General features: G+C 44.0%; 1 protein-coding gene across 12 annotated transcripts in view; it reads left to right on the top strand.

Annotated features, from left to right (window-relative positions):
• The window catches only part of tanc2a (tetratricopeptide repeat, ankyrin repeat and coiled-coil containing 2a), a 1,142,739-nt gene that overhangs the window by 323,539 nt on the left and 796,006 nt on the right, over positions 1–23,194 (top strand). For 10 of the 12 annotated variants that reach the window (XR_010969054.1, XM_068013145.1, XM_068013151.1 and 7 more), the window contains one exon: positions 7,553–7,658. Coding sequence is in view for 10 of the 12 variants with exons in the window: in XM_068013145.1 (XP_067869246.1) it covers positions 7,592–7,658 (67 nt within the window). In the remaining 2 variants the exon portion in view is untranslated. Of the gene's footprint in view, positions 1–6,721; positions 6,775–7,552; positions 7,659–10,926; positions 10,984–23,194 lie in introns of those variants that run through there. The other 2 variants (XM_068013146.1, XM_068013153.1) reach the window with 2 other exon arrangements.

The following is a 23,194-nucleotide window of genomic DNA, read 5'->3' as shown; positions in this document are numbered from 1 at the left end:
TCCAGGCATAAATACTTAAAACAGGGATAATTGGATGTAGATCTGGGCTGGGATCCTGCTGATTGCTTGATTTTTAAAAAAATTTCTTTTCTACGTCCTCTCCGACTCCATGAATGTTGAGACTAACTGATCCTTTTGAATGTCAGTTTTAAGTATAATGACGTCATCATTGCAGATATAGCAATGACACTCTTAACAACTTGTATTTTGTCCACCTCCCATGACAAGTACCACTCCTTATTAGATTAGATTAGAGAGATACAGCACTGAAACAGGCCCTTCGGCCCACCAAGTCTGTGCTGACCAACAACCATCCATTTATACTAATCCTACATTAATCCCATATTCCCTACCACATCCCCACCATTCACCTACCACCTACCTACACTAGGGCCAATTTACCTATCAAATTGCAAGTTAGCACCGCAGCCTCACAGCTTCAGCGACCTGAGTTCAGTTATGGGTACTGCCTGTGTGGAGTTTGCAAGTTCTCCCTGTGACCGCGTGTGTTTCCACCGGGTGCTCCGGTTTCCTCCCACAGCCAAAGACTTGCAGGTTGATAGGTAAATTGGCCATTGTAAATTGCCCTAGTGTAGGGATGTGGTAGGGAATATGGGATTAATGTAGGATTAGTATAAATGGGTGGTTGTTGGTCGGCACAGACTCGGGCGGAAGGGCCTGTCTCAGTGCTGCATCTCTAAAACAAAAATGAAAAAAAAACTTTCACTCTCACACACACTTGCACACTAGAGGTTTACACACACACACACACACACACACACACATAGGTTACTGAATGGGGAATGGTAGATTAGTTGAGTTTGAATCCACAGAAAAAAGGGGTATACAGTCTGTGGCATTTGGTGATTCTGCTGGCTTCTAGTTGAATTTGGTGGCCCTGAGGCTTTTAGTTTGTAGAAGTAGATGACTGGTTCGGTGGACCTCTTGGAGATAGCAATGCAGATGATTTCCTGCAACGGGTTTCTGATTGTAGCTGGAGCATATTAAGGTCAGTCAACAGGCAGAATTTGAAGCTTGTAAGCTGAAATGGCGAGAGAGAGAGGGACCCCCCACTTGGGTCTGCACATGTCAGAGTCCAGAAGCTTCTCCTTGCTGCTGTAGAGAAACACAAGCTTAAAATCACAGATGGGGAGGGGCTTGTCACATGACAGTCACACAGTGGTAGCAGTGTTTCTTTTCTTGCTAAAAAGAACAGGTAGTTCCCTTAAACTTCCTGGGCCTTGGTGTTTGCTGGGATGAGCAGCCATTTCGTCTCCACCTCACAGGTCTTGCAATGTAGGATACAGTGTTGCAAATGAGTTGGCCATCCTAAGCTGCCAGAAAAGTCATCCTTCATCTGTTCTCTCTTAAATTTCTTCAAAATAAAATATAAATTCAGATGTCCAGTCTTTTTTAAAAGAAATGACTGGGGGGAATGATGAAAATTGAAAATTAAATATAGGTTTGTTTTCTGTTGTCTTAATTTCTCGCATTCATTTTCTTGCTTGCACTCTCTCAAACTTAGAGCTGCCAACCAAACATATATTTGATTTGAATTGTTTTGTCCTTCTCTTGGGTACCCAACCAGACAAAAAATAGCTTTTACATCAAAGTAAGACAGGCCATTTTCTAAGTGTGACCTGACTTTTAACCCCATTTGTACTGACAAACAGAAATGAATCAATACCATAACACATTTTAAACAGAGATGCTTAATTTTTGTCACCGGTCTTTTAAAAGGGTCTGAGGTAAGCTTGAGCTCATCCAAAACTTTGTCTGCATCCTAACTCTCAACAGGTCTCGCTCACCCATTTTCCCAGTCCTTGTGGTTAGGCACTGCCTTGATATTAAAATTCTACATACTTTTTTAATCCCTCAATGGCCTCGCCACTCCCTATCTCTGTAACTCTCTCTAGTCCTACCATCCTCCAAAATCTCATTACACTGCCATTGACGGCCATACCTTCAGCTGTCTAAACTCTAAACTATGGAATTCCCTTCCTAAAGCGCTCCACCTCTCTACCTCTTTCTCCTCCTTTACGACTTTCCTTAAAACCTACCTCTTTGACCAAACCTGTTCTAATATCTCCTTATATGGTTCAGTATCAAATTTTATTTGAAACTGCTCCTATGTAGTGCTTTGGGATGTTTTACTACATTAACGTTGCTATATTCTGTGTTTCCTACATTACAACAATGATTACACTTCAAAAGTACTTCATTGGCTGTAAAGCACTTTGAGACATTTGCTTGTGTGTGGTGCTATATAAATGCAAGTCTGTCTTTTTGTAATTGAGATCATCGGCATCAAAAAAAATGTTACATGAGGGAGGGATGGCTATGGTTTTATAAAATTGATTTTTCAAAAATAAATTATGCTTTTACTTTTGTAATACTGGCATCAAAGTTAAAAGATATCCATGTGGGGAAGGCGTTTTTTTTTCTATTCACATTAAGTGCTTTCTGGGGACAAGGTTAGACAGTGGCTTGGAATTTAAGACACTAACACAATCTCAGGGTTATGGTACTATATAAACTGTGAAAGCGCAGCTCATCTGAGTTCATGACTCTGTTAGAGCCCCTAATGCACATACCCTGATTATATAATATATATATATGTAAAATATATATATATTTATATGACATATATAATTTATACAATCCATTCCGTTTTTCATGTATAATGGTCGGCAGCTTTTGCTACTATACTGAGTCTTGCAAATAAGCTTTTGTGTCTTTGATGGGAGAAAATATAGACTGCAGTGAGCTCTGTGGATTTAGGTCATTAGGAAGGGAATCCTTAAAATGAGAATGTTGTGTAATCTATAGTCATGCTGAGTGTTGCTTATTTTTGGATATGTGAAAGCCGTGATCTACATTGTGTTACTGTACAAGATTGGTATGATCAGTTTTTAAATTGCTGTTAAGTTAGTAAATTTCCCTTTAATTCAGTTTTTTTTTGTAAAAACACATTTTGACTTTTATTTTCACCTGTCAACCCATCCAGGTTAGGACAGGCAGAAGACTTCCTCACCTGTACCAAGGTGCCACTCTGCAACTGACCATTAACTGAGGTGTTTTAAGATGTTTGAGTTGACATGTCTGATTTTCCGCTCTCTTTGTGCACTGCAAAATTAATACATAAACGCAACTGAAAACTTTAAATGATTAATTCCTCTCTACTTTGTATCGTAAAGTGCCGCTGATGCGCATCCTCATTTAACTGGGTTGATTCTTGTGTATGTTCCCTAGCTCTGAGTTTTAACATTTCATTGCTGGTTTGTGTATTGTGTGACAATTTCTGTATTTGGGATAGCCTTTTTATTTATTCTAATTAGACTTGTTCAGTTACAGTGCATTTCTTTCTTGATGCAGTGTGCCAGATAGTGCATAGTTGGGTGTCTTAGATCTTGCTTGCCTAGTGTCGTTTTGATCCAAGACCCTGTGGACTTTTTTGTGACCTAGGATAATAATGTTCTGGGTCATTTGTTTTTAAAATTTCAGTCAGTATATTCTACCAGTAGGGTTGGATTTACGTGCAAGATTTGTAAAGTTATGTCTTTGCTTCATCTATTAGATCATGCATTTTATAGTATTTTTTCAATTTTACCTCCTTGAGGTAGTAGCTCATAATGAAATACATTACCGGCCCTCTGGTACTTTTCCCAACTGGTCATCCATGCTTTGTATATGAATCTGGGCAGTGATTATTGTTAGAACTTTTGGCCCAGAGAAACATTAGCAATTGTATCTACCTGCATTGAAATGCTTTGCACTGAGAGGTGGGGCAGGGTGAGAGATGAAAAATGTGCAATCAAGGAGTGAATGGTGAGCCAGGTGAGTCACAGCTGTCTTCATCTGGCATCTAATTCTGAGCTGTTCTCATGTACCTTTTCAGCAGATATCAGGATTAAGAGCTCTGGCTGATGGTTTTATTTTCCCCTCACCACCACCACCCCCCCCCCCTCCACCACCACCCCTTCTCTTCCTCTTTTGTACTTTCTACTCACCAATGTTTACTACCCCATTTGCTTGTGTGGCTGAGATGTGCAAATTTACACACTGTAAGCTATGTGGGGAATGCAGTGATTTTTTTTTGTCCCTGTTTAATGCTGTTCCACATCAGGATATTTTATGTAATCATAGATTCAAAATCAGACATGTCACAGATTAAGATTTTCTAACTTGCGCTGTTGGCTGTAAGATGCAGACCTAGAATGAGAAAAGTGGTGGTGATCAATGTATGGGAGGTCTGAAACAGCTAAGGTAAGGTTTTGTGGATCAGGGTAGATATCTTTTGTTGGATTTGGTAGTGAGAGCTTTGCCAACCTAAATTATTTTGATTTTTTTTGGTCCATAGGGGGTGTCTTTTTTTCTTTTTGAATAAAGTCAAAATATCCCTTTCCAACAGCTGGAATGGTGATGTCTATTTAAATGATGTAAGATTGTTTTTTTTATTGATGGACTTTCTGTAGGACTGGGGCAGTGCCCTTCCTCTGCTTGTTAAGGATCTGCAGTGGCTTTGTAGTGTTCTTTTGGGCTTGTGTGGCCTTGGTTGTGATTTTCAATCTGTTGCCATGTACGCTTGTTCCCTGATTGTCAGCATGTCATGTATGTGATCATACACAATTTGTCACCTTCAAATTTCATCCAACCCACTGGATATCCTGAGGGAGGTAAACAGCTTCCAAGAAATAAAGATCTGTGAAATTTCTCCCTGACCGCAACCTGGAGAATCAAGCTGCATATTCGAGTTGTACAGCTCATACTTAATGGTTCTCATTACTTGCATTCCATAGAGGTCATGAGCATGTCTTGTTCCATGGAGTATTTGATCATGTCTCTACCCTTAAAATCTTCAGTGCAGTTCTTAAACAGTCATATGCAGTATATGCTCTGCTTAATGTTTTGCAAGGGAATATGCCTGTTTTTGGGAAAAGAGTGTATGTACTGGGTTTGCACAAAGGCTGGAATCAGTTTGCAACTTTTGTATGGCACAATTACAGGATCATCTATGATTTTTGTGAGGGGAAAATACAGGTTATAATATACCTTTTGTTAAAAATTTTCAAGTAATTTTTATTGTGGACTTGTGTAAATATATCAGTATGACTAAATGACAGTATGTTTTTTTGTGAATTGACTGTCCTTCATGTGAAACCTGCATGAGGATTTCTAAACACAAACAGAAAATATTTAGCATAAATACATAAAGAATGAGATACAAAAGAATAAAAGATGCACATTATTTGGCACAAGTTCAGTTACGCAGCTCTGATGACCTTGCAAACCACAATTATGAAGCTTTACATTGTGTTGAACGAAGAGCTATTTATTATATTTTTTAACTTTTCTTTTGCATGAGGGATAGAATGAGCTTGGTCCATAAATGATATATTAAAGATGACACAAGACTGAAGGTTCTAACTAATTAGTATGAATATATATGTATTTTACAAGTAACGTGAAAATAAACAATGTTTTTCATTTCTTAGTATTTCAGCAATGATTAGGGGGGATTGTACTGTTAACAGTTCACAGCATAGATTATTTAACAGTTGTGAAAAATTCACAAGTCCGAGTGAGAAATTGGTTACCTCTCCCAAAATAAACTGAGTAATGTACCATGGCTCTAACTTCCGTGTGCCTGTTGTGCCAGAAGGGTGGAATGGGTCACTGTTGCAGTTTGTTGTGTGGGATTCAGCCTACCAAAAGTGGTACAATTCAATTTTGGAATTGGCAAACTTATTGTGAATCCAGAGATCAAAAATTCCACTGTTTTGAGGTTCTCAGCCCAATTTTAACAGGTCAACTGAGTTGCATTTATGACTTGGTGAGGGCAGGATTATGCCTCCCCCAAAAAGTTTGTGGGATTCTTAAAGAAAAAGGTTGGCACCCATAGTACAGAGCTTTGGGACCATTTATGGAGGTATTCGGGAAATGTCCCAATTTCCCACATTGCTAGTCTGCCTTGGGGGGGGGGGGAGGGGAAGTGATATTTCATGAAATAATATTCTACAGAAAAGATCACATCTAGAATAATGAAGTCTAATATTAATTTTTTAATCTAATGTTAGAAGTGTTGTTTATGTATTGAAAGCTTAGAATTCTCTGTTTTTAAAAACTAGGGATAGGATTTTTCTCTGTTGATTGCAGAAATTTGGGATTGAACTGAGTGAAATGCACGCTGCAAGGCACCTGTTTCCAAACAGCTCAGCAGTGGAATGACCGGTCAAGATTTATGATTGTCATGTGACTTGATTGTTGAAGTTAGTTTCACTTTTGAATTGTGAAAAGATCAGTGAACTGGACAAGGAGCAGGCAGTTTGAAATCTGGATGTGACCTGCCTGGAGACTGGAAAAAAAGACCTCTCTCTGTAAAGGAAGACTTGCATCTCTTGAAAAGAAATCCTGCATTTGAAATGTGGCTGTGATTTGCTTGGAGAGAGAGAAAAAGAGCTACTTCTCTGTAGAGGAAGACTACTTTTCAGAAAAAAAAACCTCTGACAGGTAGCAGATTTCTATTGCCTCCAGTCTTTGAAGAATCCCTGAAATCTCCAGAAAGCTTCTACTGATGGACTTTTTTTAAAAACCCAAGCAGACCTGTTACAATACCCTTTGTTGAAAGACCTGCGTGATGCCTGCTGCAGTTGAATTGCCTTGAATGCCTACCTATCACAAACCGTCGATCAACCTCATCTGAGGAGATGTTGAGTGGCATCCCACTATTGGACTCTGGGACACCTCACTGTACCAAAAACATCCCACCAAAACGTGATAAATTCAATCATTTTAATTTTCCCTTTTTATTCCTAAGAAATAGCTGTAAACCAAAAAATCCTTTTCCCCAGCTAACCGTTTTTTTTTGAATGCATGTGTGTGCATGAGGGCTTAAGGAAATGAGGAGTTTTTCATATATATAGATTTGTCTCTTTAGTCGTTAAGACCTATTTTTTCTAATAAATAGTTAATGTTGTTGTGGTTTTGTGTGCTTTATTCTGGGGGAAACTAAAGTGTTTAATGTGGCATGAGAACTTCCGAATTGCTGCATGGCCATGCAGCTTATAGGGAACATTGCCCATCTAAACTCGCAGGTGATCGTAAAAGATCCCGTGGTACTGTTTTAAAGAAGAGCAGTGGAGTTATTCCTAGTGTCATGGTCAATAGTTATTCTCAATCAGCGTTACTAAAATCAGATTATCTGGTCTTTGTCACATTGCTGTTTGTGGGAGCTTGCTGTACGCATCTTTGGGTGCAGCGTTTGCTACAGTTACAGCAGTGACTACACTTCAAAGATATTTAATTGATTGTGAAGTGTTTTGGGATGTTCTGTGGTTATGAAAGGTGCTATTTAAATGCAAGTCTTTTTTTCTATAAACACAATTAAGTTTTATAAACAGAAATATAATTTTTAGCCCTTGGGCATTTCTGGAAGAATCACTTCCTTGGGCTTGTCCTGTTAGAGGTGATCTACATTTGGATACTAATCTTTTATTGCCTTAGCTTGTTATATATGTTGCCATTGACCAGGTTCATGTGTTTCATTTGATAGAATTTGGAGTAGACGCTGACAAGCCCTGCGGGTGAAGATATGTTCCGTAACAGCCTAAAGATGCTCCTCAGCGGTGGGAAGTCTAACCGCAAGAATAGATCAAGTGGTAGGTAGTGTGTTTCATCTGTCACTAATGCACAAGCATTTGGATCCATAAGTACATTTGTCTGACATTGGCTACGTGCACATGCTTCTAGAAGCTACTTGGCTCAATGGGATATTAACAAATATAATGTACATTAAATGCTTAGTTGTTGAGCATATTCACGGCTGAGATAGATTGATTCTTGGACTCAAGGGATATTGGGATTGGGTGGGAAAGTGAAGTTGAGGTTGAAGATCAGCCATAATCCTATTGTTACAGCCATGTGGTGTGACGTGGGTGGTTCCCACTGTTCAATTCCCCACCTGACCACAGCAAGTGTATTTGTATTAAGAGTTCAGCCCCTTTGTTTTATTTTTCAAATAACCAGATAGCGACAGGTTTTCTTGTAGGTTTTTAAAAACAGAAAGGCAGTAATTTATTGATCAATACGCCTTATCCTGAAATTGTCGCAACCGCATTGACTCACGCATTTGCTCGCACACGCACGCAAGAAGAAACAGATAGAACAGTGACAGGTGGGTTTTAGTGGGGGAGAAGTGATATGATAATCCTGTTGAATTCGCTTGTGACTCGAGTTTTAGAGGGCCTATGATGATTGTAGATTTCTCTCTTGATTGAAGGTTCTGTTGAAGATCACTTCTAGTTCTTTCTCTGCTGTATGATGTAGATGTCGTAATTTTTCCAGAAGGGCATGTGCATTGGCCAGCAGCTACGAGTAGCTTCACCTTCTCTCTCACACTCTCATTCACTCTCTCTAAGATAGGCATCATTATCACCTGCTGACTTTGAAGATTTGTGCTTTGTCTTTGTCAGACTATTTGAATATACAAAACGTTAATCCCTTTCTCTTCGGTATTTTGGACCATTGTTCAGTGTTCTAAAAGGCTGCGTTTGCTGACAACGCCACCACTAGGTGACGCTGCAATGGCACATGCGCAAATGCAGCCTGTGCCACTAAAACGTCATAGTCTGCGTCGTCAGGCAGCTGCCAGGATTAAAGATGGCACTGATCAAATAATCCCACGATGGCAACCTAAACACATGGCAGCACACAATGGCTGGAGGGGAGGGAGCGAGCGGGGAGGGGAGGGAGCGAGCAGGCAGGGGTCGGGACCGGGCGGCGGGGGGAAGGAGGAGAGCGCACCCGCCACCAGAAGGGTCTTCAGCCGCTCTCTACCCGCTCCCCAGACCCGCTCTCCCCCAACCCCTGCTCTCTCCAGCCCGGATCCCCCCACCATCTGCCCGCGTTACGCAATGACGTCATCTGCGCATGCGCCAACCCCATCTGCCTGCATTATGCGATAACGTCACCTGCGCATGTGCTAACCAGTCCTGGCACTGCGGAACGCAGCGCATGCGCAGAGAGTGGGAACCAGTCTACGCATGTGCGCAGATTGGCGCAGTTGGATGATGTAAGCTGCCGGCTGTGTTGTCAGTAATCACTTTGTTTTTAAAAATAAAGGTTCATTTTTTTTAAAGACAAAGTCTGTTTTTTTTCCATGACTCTTCAGAGTTACTCTGCGAATGTTGTGTCATTGCATCTCCAATGTGCATGACACTATTGAATGGTAGAGCAGGCTCGAGGAGCCAAATGGCCTATGCCTGCTCCTATTTCTTACGTTCTTATAGCTATTGCACTTTAAAAAAAAATAACATATCACTGGCTAATGATGTGTGGGTGTGCGTTTATATTTTGTATGATATTATAGCCAAAGTGCAGTTGATTGGATAAAACAGACTGCATGTGAGTATTTATCCATTCAAAATGTCAAAAGTTTACTGCCCTACAGTTAGTGTCATCTATGAGAGGTTATGTGTACATAAACACTTAACTGAACAATGTATTAACCCAACACATTGGGCCAGAATCTGCTGGCAAAATAACCGTGAGTTTAATGTGTAACTTGCTCACCAGTTTGTAGTGAGGAAGAGATACCCCGTGAGCTGCAAATTGTCACAATTTTTCTGGACGATTTGCGTTACTCCACTGTTGGCGAGCTGCCATTTTCACAAAGTCGTCAACCTCCCCATGTGTTGCAAGAAATTGTTGAATTTGCACATGAATTACCAATTAAGCTCGTTGCAGAAAGTTAGGCTGTTATATTCGGTCCCACTTCAATGTCGAGGTTTATGTTCCTGCAATGCCACTCAGTCTTTCCGTCCCAAAAACGGAACTGTTCCTTGCTTTTCCTTTGTCTCTTTTTTTTTTCTCAGTGCATTCTTTTTTCCCTCTCTCTTTTTCTCTCTGTACTTGGTTTGACTATAATTCATGCTATTTCTTTCTCCGTCAAACCTCTGTTTATTTCTCAATCCTTAAATCTCATTGGTTGAGGAGACAGACTGTTGGTCCCATCATTGACCAACGTCCCAGATGTCTCCTTTTCAGCTCACACTTACAGCGATTTACAGCGCAGAAAATTTTCAAGCTGAAAATTAAGGGAAACTAACTGGGCATGCTCCAGCAAGTTCTGGACCATTACTCCAATTTGTTTGGAGCAGGAAAAGGCAACTGTGCCCACTGCAGTCATGTAAACCCTGAAAAAATGTTTGAAGTATTGTTTTCTCCATCTTCTAATTTTGCTACCTTATTTTCATTTCTGAAATAGGATCATGTTGTTAACTAACTTTCTGAAAAGCTTTCAACAGGATTAATCTTTTAAATCCATAGATGAAAAGCCATGCTTTATGATCTAAGTTTCAACAAACAGTTCTTGAGTCAGATCTTTGAAGATTCAGTCATTACAAATGATATCTTCTGTATCTGTAGCAGTAATGTAGAGGAAGAGATGACTGATACTAGGGTTGTAAACAGATGAGCTGTTTGTGTGTGATTTATATACAGCAGCTACTGGAATTACAATAATTTTAGAATTTTGAATGGTGTTTTTGTTCCAATTTATCCCTCATTTCCTGAAATGGTGTCTTATTGAAATTTATGATGCTATGGGCACTGCTCACCACCTAGGACCTCACCGGTGGCCAATTTCTCTGAGTGCAGGCAAGATATTCAATTGTGTGTGGCACCACAGATGAACCCAATTCTGTCCTTGGCCGAAGTCCATATAGCTTCACATATATCAGGGATTGCTGGATAATGATCAGGGGTCCAGTTCCATTGAAGTTTAATGTGTGCGCCTGTGATTGTAATGCTTGGCTGATTTCAGTGAACTTAACGTAGTCTACGTAGTCTGCAGTGAACCTGGGACTTTATTGTTGATTTAGCTGTTCACTGAATAAATTCGACCAGTTGTTAGAAGTTGATAATGAGCTTTTTTTCTGTACAATCTTATCGGGAGGAGAGGGGGTTGAAGGAAAAAAGATTTAGGTAAGCCAGATTTCTCTAACACAACTGCCTGCATTTCAGAGTCTGAGTGGATAATTCTATTTGAACAACATGTAAAATTGGAGAGAACTCCAGTTGGGTGGCGCAGTGGTTAGCACCGCAGCCTCACAGCTCCAGGGACCCGGGTTCAATTCTGGGTACTGTCTGTGCGGAGTTTGCAAGTTCTCCCTGTGACCGCGTGGGTTTTCACCGTGACTTGCAGGTGATAGGTAAATTGGCCATTGTAAATTGCCCCGAGTGTAGGTAGGTGGTAGGGAATATGGGATTACTGTAGGGTTAGTGTAAATGGGTGGTTGTTGGTCGGCACAGACTCGGTGGGCCGAAGGGCCTGTTTCAGTGCTGTATCTCTAAATAAATAAAATAAACTCGAGTTCAGAGTTACGCAGAAGCAATCCTGGACATGGGCTTGGAAACTGAATTCCCATTGTGGAAGCCCAGCAGAAAGAATAAAGCTATGATCCAACAAAACTATACACTAGTTTGTGTTGGTTGGCATCCTTCCATCTACGAAAGATTTTGGACATGCAGCAAATAATCCATTTAAGTGGGGTGTCTTCTCTTGGTGAACTTTTGTTGATGGCTGTGAAGGCCAATCCTTGAGAGGCAGATTCTGCCACAAGTGCTGCACATGAAGCTGCCAAGTGATGCTGTGACTTGTAGTTTTTGACGTTGGCGCCTGTTGCCAAGCTGCTGTAGCAACTGGTCATTGTGGTAGTGCACACCAGTCCATAGGATGTGATGTCATTCCCCTCGTTTGCCAGCTAGTGAGTTCCAGGTGTGATAGTCAACACTTAGGGCCTTCATGTCATGCTTGCAAGCATCCTTGAAGCGGGGCTTTTGGTGCCCCACTGGTCGTCTGGCTCCGGCTACCTCACCATACAGAAAGTCCTTGGGTATGCGACCTTCTTCCATCCTGCGGACGTGTCCAATCCACTGAAGCCGCCTTTGTTTGATTAGTGCACCTGGGAGCTCTGCCTTTGTGAGGAATGCCGCTTTCATGATTTTGTCCTGCCAGGATATACCCATAATGCGCCGCAGACAGAGAAGATGGAAATTATTGAGCTTCTTTCCCTGGTTCCTGTAAGTTGCCCATGTTTCATAGCCATACAGCAAGGTGCTGAGAACAAAGCCTTATAAACCACGAGCTTGGTCCTCAGGGTCAGCCTGGTGTTATGCCATGTACGTTTCACAAGACGGCCAAAGGTAGTAGCTGTTTTCCCGATGCGTGTATCGAGCTTTGCATCAAGGGACAGATTGTCTATCACCATGGACCCAAGGTAGCAGAATTTACTAACCACTTCCAGTGGGGTGTTATTTAGTGTGATCAGGGGTGGAGATGCAACATCTGGTCCCATGACCACAGTTTTCTTAATGCTTACAGTCAAGGAGAACTAGTTACAGGCATGGGAGAGACAGTCCATGAGTCTTTGTAGCTGAGTTTCCGTGTGAGCGACTAGCGCAATATCATTAGCGTAGAGGAGTTCTCTGATCAGGGCGTGATGTGTTTTTGTCTTTGCTTTCAGCCTTGATAGATTGTATAGCTTGCCATCTGACCTACTGTGCAAGTAGACTCCTTCCATATCTGCAGGGAAGGCGAAGGTCAGGAGTCTGGTGAGAAGATGATGCCGTACAGAGTGGGGGCTAGGACACGACCCTGTTTCACTCCATTTTTCACCCCGGAACTGTTGAAAGTGGAGCTATCAAACTGTACAGTTAAATGCATGTTGTCATGGAAGGAGTGGATGAGACTGATGAGCTTCGGTGGACAGCCAATTTTTTCCAAAATTTTGTAGTGCCCTGCTCTACTGACTGTGTCGAATGCCTTAGTGAGATCTACAAAAGTGAGGTAAAGGGGTATACTCTGTTTTCTACACTTCTCTTGTAGCTGGCGCATGGCAAAGGTCGTGTCCACAGTAGATCTGTTGGCACAGAAGCCAGATTGCGCCTCTGAGTACACTCGGTTTGCAAGTAAATGGAGTTTTGTAAGCAAAGGCCTTCCCTGTGATCCTAAGGAGTGAGATGCTACTGTAGTTGTTGCAGTCTCCTCTGTCACCTTTGTTTTTGTAGAGTGATGATTTTGACATCACGCATCTCTTATGAAACGGACCCTACTTTCCAGCAGAAAAGGAGAAGGTTATAAAGCTGTGGTAATGGATGGGACTTTCCGTGCTTGAGCAGGTCGGCTGGTATTCAGCCAGTGGGAGACCTGTTTACTTCTGTCAGTGAGTACTTCACCATCTGCCAACTTCAGGGGAACAACTTTTGGTGATGGCAGGGCCAAGCGCCCTCTTGATTACTTCGTACATAGCTCGTAGATTTCCTTTGCCACATGCAGTTTGGATTTGTTGACATAAGCTGATTCAGTGTATGTTTGTGCTGTATCTCCCTCCTTTGCACTGCTGTCTTGGCTACTTTCAGGTCATGCACTGTCTTAGCTGGTGGGTTTATGTTGTGCATCATGTAGCCTTTGTTTTTTGCATCAATGACAGATATCACCTCAGCTGAGTAGGTCTCAAATCAGCCGTTGTTATGGGTTCTGCTTTTACCAAATGATGCTTCTGCTGCTTCGTAAATGATTGAGCTTAGTGACTTCTAAGCTTCATCAGTGCCGGCATCGGTGCTTCCCGTTAAGACTTTGGTGGGTAGCAAGCGTACGAGCGACAGTGTCAAGTGCTGGTTATTTGACATCATTGCTTATGCAAGGGATGTTGATGCGTGGCGGGCCATTGCATTTGGAGGTGTGGAACTTTTGAGGGTGCACCTTCACTCTGTTGCTGATCAGAGAGTGGTCGCTGTTGCAGTTAGTGCTGTGCTATGTGCGGGTATGAAAAACACTGGGCAGATCACACCTCCTCGTGATGACTAGGTCTAGTTGGTGCCAGTAACCAGACCTTGGGTGATGCCATGATACCTTGTGGTGATGGTGTTGGTGATGCAGAGTTCATTCAGGGCACAAAACTCAAGAAGAATGATCTTGATGTCGAGTGAAGCCAGGAATTTGAAGCCAGATTTGAGAGAGAAACCACATCGAGGTCTTATCCAGATCTTTACCAGAGCTCACTAGTTTGTGTAATTACACAATTAATGGTCCTCAAGAAGAAAACCAAGACTGTAGCAGTTATTGTTTGCTTGAAACATGAATTGCTTTGCTGCAAACCCAGTTATTGGCTTTGGGTTCAGCTGCTGTTCCCAACATATGACCCAAAGCAAAATAGCAGGGATACTGGAAATTTGAAATAAAAACTGAAAATGCTGGAAATACTCAGCAGGTCAGGAAGTATCTGTGGAGCATGAAACAGAATTAGTTTCAGATCAATAAACCTTCAGAGCTGGAAAAAATTACAGATGTAACAGGTTTAAGAAGGACAGAAACAGGGAAAGGGGGGAGGGGAGTAAAGAACAAAAGGGAGGTTCTGTGATAGGGAAGAATAACTGACAAAAGGAATGATGCAAGGCAAAAGGGTGTGATAATGGGACAAGTAAAGAAACAAAAGATGGGTCTAAAGGATGTGTAAATGGGAGTAGCAGAATCATTACCAACAGCTGCTGTCCCATAAAATGGGATGCAGTGGTTGAGGTCTGAAATTATTGAATTCAGTCTTGAGTTCAGGAGGCTGTAAAGTGCACGATTGAAAGAGGAGGCGCTGTTCCCTGAGCTGACTTTGAGCTTCATTGGAACAATGTAGAAGGCTGAGACCAGAGAAATCAGAGTGGGAGTTGCAATGGAAAATTAAAATGACAGTTGACTGGGAGCTCTAAAGGAAGGTGTTCCACAAAGCAGTCACCCAACCTGTGTTTGGTTTCCCCAATGCAGAGGAGATCGTATTGTGAGCAGCGAATATCGTATACTGAATTCAAAAAAGTGCGACGAAATCGCTGTTCCACCTAGAAGGTGTGTTTGGAGCCCTGGACAGTGGAAAGGGATGTTGTAAAAGGGCAGATTTTGACTCTCCTTTGCTTGCACACGAAGGTGCTGTGGTGGGGAGGGATGTGGGGCAGTATTGAGGAGTGGACCAGGGTGTGATGGAGGGAACGATCCCTTTAGAAGGCTGAAAGGTGAGGGGAAGATGTGTTTGGTGGTATCATGTTGGAGGTGGCTGAAATGGCGGAGGATGATTTGTTGCATGTGGAGTGTGGTGGGGTGGAAGGTGAGGACAAGGCAACCACTTTGTGGTTCTGGGAGGAGAATGGGTGAGAGCAGAAGTGTGGAAAATGGGACGGACATGGTCGAGGGCCTTGTCAATCATTGTTTCCTCAGCTGAGGAAAGAGGAAACCATATGGAAAGCATTGGTATGAGTCATAGGGTCGTAGAGCATAGAAACAGGCCCTTCGGCCCACCATGTCCATACTGACCATAATGCCTATCTATTCTAATCCCACCTGCCTGCATTAATTCCATATCCCTCTATGCCTTTCTCATTCAAGTACTTGTCCTGATGCCTCTTAAATGTTGCTACTGTTCCTGCCTCCACCACCACCTCTGGCAGCTCATTCCAGATACCCACTATTCTTTGTGTGAAAAACTTACCTCTTTGATCACCTTTAAACCTCCTCCCCCTCACCTTAAATCTATGCCCTCTAGTTTTAGTCACCTCTACCATGGGAAACAGACACTGGCTCTCTACCCTATCTATGCCTCTCATAATTTTATATACCTCTATCATGTCCCCTCTCAGCCTCCCTCGCTTCAGGGAAAACAGACCCAGCCTATCCAATCTCTTTATAACTCAAGCCCTCCAAACCAGGCAACATCGTTGTGAATCTTTTCTGCACCCTCTCTGGCTTAATCACATCTTTCCTGTAGTGCGGCGACCAGAACTGCACACAGTATTCCAAATGCGGCCTAACCAATATTATGTACAACTGTAACATGATGTCCCAACTCTTGTACTCAGTGCCTCGGCTGATGAAGGCAAGCATGCCATACGCCTTCTTCACCAATCTGTCTACATGTGTTGCCATTTTCAGGGAACTATGAACTTGCACCCCAAGGTCTCTCTGCTCAACAATATTCCTCAGGGCATTGCCATTCACTGTCTATGTCCTGCCCTGGTTTAACTTCCCAAAATGCATCACTTCGCACTTGTCTGTGTTAAATTCCATTTGCCAATCCCTTGCCCACTTTCTCAGTTGACCTATATTCTGTTGTAACCTTAGACAACCTTCATTGTCCACTATACCACCAACTTTGGTGTCATCTGCAAACTTACTAATCATGCCCCCTACATTCACATCCAAGTCATTAATATATATGACAAACAACAGAGGGCCCAGCATCGATCCTTGCGGCACACCACTGGTCACTGGCCTCCGATCTGAAAAACAACCCTCCACTACCACCCTCTGCCTCCTATCACCAAGCCAATTTTGTATCCAATTGGCTAGCTCATCCTGGATTCCATGTGTTTTAACCTTCTGGACCAGCCTACAATGCGAGACCTTGTCAAAGACCTTGCTAAAGTCCATGTCGACAATGTCCATCGCCCTGCCCTCATCAATCCTCTTGGTCGCCTCCTCAAAAACTCCATCAAATTCCTGAGACATGATTTCCCATGCGCAGAGCCATGCTGACTATCCCTAATCCGACCTTGCCTTTCCAAATGCATATAAATCCTGTCTCTCAGAATCCCTTCCAATAACTTTCCCACCATGATGTAAGGCTCACCGGCCTGTAGTTCCCTGACTTATCCCTGCTGCCCTTCTTAAATAAAGGCACAACATTAGCTATCCTCCAGTCTTCCGGTACCTCACCCGTGGCTAACGATGATACAAAAATCTCTGACAAACCTCCAGCAATCTCCTCCCTTGCTTCCCATAGCATCCTAAGATACACCTGGTCAGGCGCTCGGGATTTATCCACCTTAATGCGCTTCACAACCTCCAACACCACCTCCTTTGTAATGTTGTTATGCTCCAGGATATCGCTGACGAGAAGTATTCATTTAAGACCTCGCCCATATCCCGTGGCTCCACACATAGATTACCACACTGATCCTTAAGGGGACTTACTCTCTCCCTAGCTCCGAATATACTTACAGAATCTTTTAGGATTCTCCATTATCCTGTCTGCCGGGGAAATCTCATGGCCCCTTTTCGCCCTCCTAATTTCCTTCTTAAGTGTACTCCTACATCCCCTATACTCCTCGAGGGACTCGCTTGATCCCAGCTGTCTATACCTGACATTAGAACATTACAGCGCAGTGCAGGCCCTTCGGCCCTCGATGTTGCGCCGACCTGTGAAACCATCTGACCTACACTATTCCATTTTCATCCATATGTCTATCCAATGACCACTCAAATGCCCTTAAAGTTGGCGAGTCTACTACTGCTGCAGGCAGGGCGTTCCACGCCCCTACTACTCTCTGAGTAAAGAAACTACCTCTCACATCTGTCCTATATCTATCACCCCTCAACTTAAAGCTATGTCCCCTCGTGTTTGCCATCACCATGCGAGGAAAAAGACTCTCACTATCCACCCTATCCAACCCTCTGATTATCTTATATGTCTCTATTAAGTCACCTCTCCTCCTCCTCCTCTCCAACGAAAACAACCTCAAGTCCCTCAGCCTTTCCTCGTAAGACCTTCCCTCCATACCAGGCAACATTCTAGTAAATCTCCTCTGCACCCTTTCCAAAGCTTCCACATCCTTCCTATAATGCGGTGACCAGAACTGCACGCAATACTCCAGGTGCGGCCTCACCAGAGTTTTGTACAGCTGCAGCATGACCTCGTGGCTCCGAAACTCGATCCCCCTACTAATAAAAGCTAACACACCATATGCCTTCTTAACAGCCCTATTAACCTGGGTAGCAACTTTCAGGGATTTATGTACCTGGACACCAAGATCTCTCTGCTCATCTACACTACCAAGAATCTTCCCATTAGCCCAGTACTCTGCATTCTTGTTACTCCTTCCAAAGTGAATCACCTCACACTTTTCCGCATTAAACTCCATTTGCCATCTCTCAGCCCAGCTCTGCAGCCTATCTATGTCCCTCTGTACCCTATAACATCCTTCGGCACTATCCACAACTCCACCAACCTTCGTGTCATCCGCAAATTTACTAACCCACCCTTCTACACCCTCATCCAGGTCATTTATAAAAATGACAAACAGCAGTGGCCTCAAAACAGATCCTTGCGGTACACCACTAGTAACTAAACTCCAGGATGAACATTTGCCATCAACCACCACCCTCTGTCTTCTTTCAGCTAGCCAATTTCTGATCCAAAGCTCTAAATCACTTTCAACCCCATACTTCCGTATTTTCTGCAATAGCCTACCGTGAGGAACCTTATCAAACGCCTTACTGAAATCCATATACACCACATCCACTGCTTTACCCTCATCCACCTGTTTGGTCACCTTCTCGAAAAACTCAATAAGGTTTGTGAGGCACGACCTACCCTTCACAAAACCGTGCTGACTATCGCTAATGAACTTATTCTTTTCAAGATGATTATAAATCCTGTCTCTCATAACCTTTTCCAACATTTTATCCACAACCGAAGTAAGGCTCACAGGTCTATAATTACCAGGGCTGTCTCTACTCCCCTTCTTGAACAAGGGGACAATATTTGCTATCCTCCAGTCTTCCGGCACTATTCCTGTCGACAATGACGACATAAAGATCAAGGACAAAGGCTCTGCAATCTCCTCCCTGGCTTCCCAGAGAATACTAGGATAAATCCCATCTGGCCCAGGGGACTTATCTATTTTCACACTTTCCAAAATTGCTAACACCTCCTCCTTGTGAACCTCAATCCCATCTAGCCTAGTAGTCTGAATCTCAGTATTCTCCTTGACAACATTTTCTTTCTCTACTGTAAATACTGACGCAAAATATTCATTTAACGCTTCCCCTATCTCCTCTGATTCCACACACAACTTCCTACTACTATCCTTGATTGGCCCTAATCTAACTCTAGTCATTCTTTTATTCCTGATATAGAAAGCCTTAGGGTTTTCCTTGATCCTATCCGCCAATGACTTCTCGTGTCCTCTCCTTGCTCTTCTTAGCTCTCCCTTTAGATCCTTCCTGGCTAGCTTGTAACTCTCAAGCGCCCTAACTGAGCCTTCACGTCTCATCCTAACATAAGCTGCCTTCTTCCTCTTGACGAGCGCTTCAACTTCTTTAGTAAACCACGGCTCCCTCGCTCGACAACTTCCTCCCTGCCTGACAGGTACATACTTATCAAGGACACGCAGTAGCTGCTCCTTGAATAAGCTCCACATTTCGATTGTGCCCATCCCCTGCAGTTTCCTTCCCCATCCTACGCATCCTAAATCTTGCCTAATCGCATCATAATTTCCTTTCCCCCAGCTATAATTCTTGCCCTGCAGTATATACCTGTCCCTGCCCATCGCTAAGGTAAACCTAACCGAATTGTGATCACTATCACCAAAGTGCTCACCTACATCTAAATCTAACACCTGGCCGGGTTCATCACCCAGTACCAAATCCAATGTGGCATCGCCCCTGGTTGGCCTGTCTACATACTGTGTCAGAAAACCCTCCTGCACACACTGGACAAAAACTGACCCATCTAAAGCACTCGAACTATAGTATTTCCAGTCAATATTTGGAAAGTTAAAGTCCCCCATAACAACTCCCCTGTTGCTCTGGCTCCTGTCGAGAATCATCTTCGCTATCCTTTCCTCTACATCTCTGGAACTATTCGGAGGTCTAGAGAAAACTCCCAACAGGGTGACCTCTCCTCTCCTGTTTCTAACCTCGGCCCATACTACCTCAGTAGACGAGTCCTCAAACATCCTTTCTGCCGCCGTAATACTCTCCTTGATTAACAATGCCACACCCCCCCCCTCTTTTACCATCTTCTCTGTTCTTACTGAAACATCTAAATCCCGGAACCTGCAACATCCATTCCTTCCCCTGCTCTACCCATGTCTCCGAAATGGCCACAACATCGAGATCCCAGGTACCAACCCATGCTGCAAGCTCACCCACCTGGCGTTGAAGTAGACACACTTTAAACCAAGTTCTTGCTTGCCAGTGCCCTCTTGTGTCCTTGTAACCTTATCCCTGACCTCACTACTCTCAACATCCTGTACACTGGAACTACAATTTAGGTTCCCATTCCCCTGTTGAATTAGTTTAAACCCCCCCCCCCCCGAAGAGCACTAGCAAATCTCCCCCCCCCCCCCCCCCCCCCTCCTAGGATATTGGTACCCCTCTGGTTCAGGTGAAGACCATCCTGTTTGTAGAGGTCCCACCTACCCCAGAAAGAGCCCCAATTATCCAGGAAACCAAAACCCTCCCTGCTACACCATCCCTGCAGCCACGTGTTCAACTCCTCTCTCTCCCTATTCCTCGCTTCGCTAGCACGTGGCACGGGCAACAACCCAGAGATAACAACCCTGTTTGTTCTCGCTTTAAGCTTCCACCCTAGCTCCCTGAATTTCTGCCTTAAATCCCCATCTCTCGTCCTACCTATGTCGTTGGTGCCTATGTGGACCATGACTTGGGGCTGCTCCCCCTCCCCCTTAAGGATCCCAAAAACACGATCCGAGACATGCCTCCTCCTTTGTCCTGACAGAACCTCAATATCCCTCGTCAACCAAGGTTCTCTAAACTCGCCAGCCTTGCCCTTCCATCGAACAGCAACATGCCGGCCCTGAACTCTTCCTATCTCACTTTTAAAAGCCTCCCACTTGCCAGACGTCCCTTTATTTGAAAACAGCCTCTCCCATTCAACTTTTGAGAGTTCCTGTCTGATGCCATCGAAATTAGCCTTCCCCCAATTTAGGACTTCAACCTGAGGACCAGTCCTATCCTTTTCCATAACTATCTTGAAGCTAATAGAGTTATGGTCACTGGTCCCAAAGTGCTCCCCCACTGACACAGCAACCACCTGCCCAGCCTCATTTCCTTAGAGGAGGTCGAGTGTAGACCCTTCTCTGGTTGGGCCATCCACATACTGCTTCAGAAAACTATCCTGGACACACTCAACAAATTCTTCCCCATCTGATCCCTTAGCACTAAGGCAGTCCCAGTCAATATTAGGGAAGTTAAAATCACCTACTATTACAACCCTATAATTCCTATGCCTATCTGTGATTTCCCTACACATATGCTCCTCCAATTTCCTCTGACTATTGGGGGGCTTATAGTATAATCCCATCAAAGTGATCGCCCCTTTCTTATTTCTAAGTTGTACCCATATGGACTCGCTGGACGTTCCCCCAAGGATATCCTTTCTTAGTACTGCTGTGATGTCCTCCCTAATCAATAGTGCAACTCCCCCTCCTTTCTTACCTCTACCTCTGTCACGCCGGAAGGATCGGTACCTTGGAAATTTGAGCTTCCAGTCCTGCCCATCCCTCAACCACATTTCCTAATAGCTCTCATATCACAATCCCATGTACCGATCCATGCTCTGAGTTCATCTGCCTTACCTGTAAGGCTTCTTGCATTAAAGTAAATGCAGTTTAGCCTACCAGACCTTCCACGCTCCCTGTCCTGCCGCTGTCCAGCCTGCCTACTGGATTTGCTTGCTTTAACCTCTACATTTGCCTCCACTATCTCATCAGAGAGACTACTACTTTGGGTCCCACCCCCCGCAAGACCAGATTAAACCCTCCCGAGTAGTACTAGCAAACCTCCCCGCAATGATATTGGTCCCCTTCCAGTTCAGATGCATCCCGTCCCTCTTGTACAGGTCACCTCTGCACCAGAAGAGATCCCAATGATCCAGGTAGCTGAAGCCCTCCCGCTGTTCAGCCACGCATTCATTTGCCTTATCCGCCTGTTCCTACCCTCACTAGCACGTGGCACAGGGAGTAATTCTGAGATTACAACCCTAGAGGTCCTGTTTTTTTAACTTTCTGCCTAACTCCCTACATTCACTTTGCAGGACCTCATCTCTCTTCCTGCCTATGTCGTTAGTACCAATATGGACCACGACCTCTGGCTGCTCACCCTCCCCTTTCAGAATGCCCTGCAGCTGCTGCGAGACATCCTTGGCCCTAGCACCAGGGAGGCAACTATTCTGGAGTCTCGTTTGCGGCCACAGAAACGCCTATCTGCACCTTTTACGATAGAATCCCCATCACTATAGCTTTTCCACCCCTTTTCCTCCCCTGCAGTGCAGCAGAACCCTCTGTGGTGCCACGAACTTGGCTGTTGCTGCTTTCCCCTGGGAGGTTACCCCCAACAGTATCCAAAGCGGTATATCTGTTTGAGAGGGGGATGGTCACAGGGGACTCCTGCACTACCTGCCTGCGCTGACTGCTCCGTCTGGTGGTCACCCATCCCTTTCCTGCCTGTGCAGCCATTACCTGTAGTGTGACCACCTCACTAAACGTGCTATCCTCAGCATCGCGGATGCTCCACAGTGAATCCACAGCTCTAGCTCTGTAATGCGGGTAGCCAGTAGCTGCAGATGGATACACTTCCTGCACACATGGTCATCAGGGACACTGGAAGTGTCTTTTTTTTTTCCAAAATATACTTTATTCATAAAATTCTCTAAAAAAAAATAATAATAATAAATAAATAAATACATTGTCAAACAGCACCAAAAAATACAACCATTGCAAGGGAGATCAGTTTCCTTCAATACAATCATGAGTTGCCTCACAACCCTTCCATTTCATTTGTCATGCCATATATATTTTCACATTTTACAGCACACAAAATTTTTCCGATACAGTTCGAGGGGTTTCCCATAGATCCAGCCCCTCAGTTCAGCTTGGTGGGGGGACCTTACACTGTGGTCTTTCCCCATGGAGCCTTTGCTGCGGCTGCCCCAAGCTTTAGTGCGTCCCTCAGCACGTAGTCCTGGACCTTGGAATGTGCCAGTCTGCAACATTCGGTGGTGGACAACTCTTTGCGCTGGAAGACCAGCAAGTTTCGGGTAGACCAAAGGGCGTCTTGCACCGAATTGATAGTCCTCCAGCAGCAGTTGATGTTTATCTCAGTGTGCGTCCCTGGGAACAGCCCATAGAGCACAGACTGCTGTGTTACAGAGCTGCTTGGGATGAAACTCGACGAAAACCACTGCATCTCTTTCCACACCTGCTTTGCAAAGACATTCCAGGAGGAGGTGGGCAACCGTCTCTTCCCCACCACAGCCACCGCGGGAGCATTGCGCGGAGGGGGCGAGACTTCGGGCGTGCAGGAAGGATCTGACTGGGAGGGCCCTTCTCACCACCAGCCAAGCTACATCTT

Source organism: Heterodontus francisci, chromosome 33, assembly GCF_036365525.1.
Source record: "Heterodontus francisci isolate sHetFra1 chromosome 33, sHetFra1.hap1, whole genome shotgun sequence".
Classification (NCBI taxonomy): domain Eukaryota; kingdom Metazoa; phylum Chordata; class Chondrichthyes; order Heterodontiformes; family Heterodontidae; genus Heterodontus; species Heterodontus francisci.
Note: the sequence above shows the minus strand (reverse complement) of the source record. Positions and strands in the feature narration are given on the sequence as shown.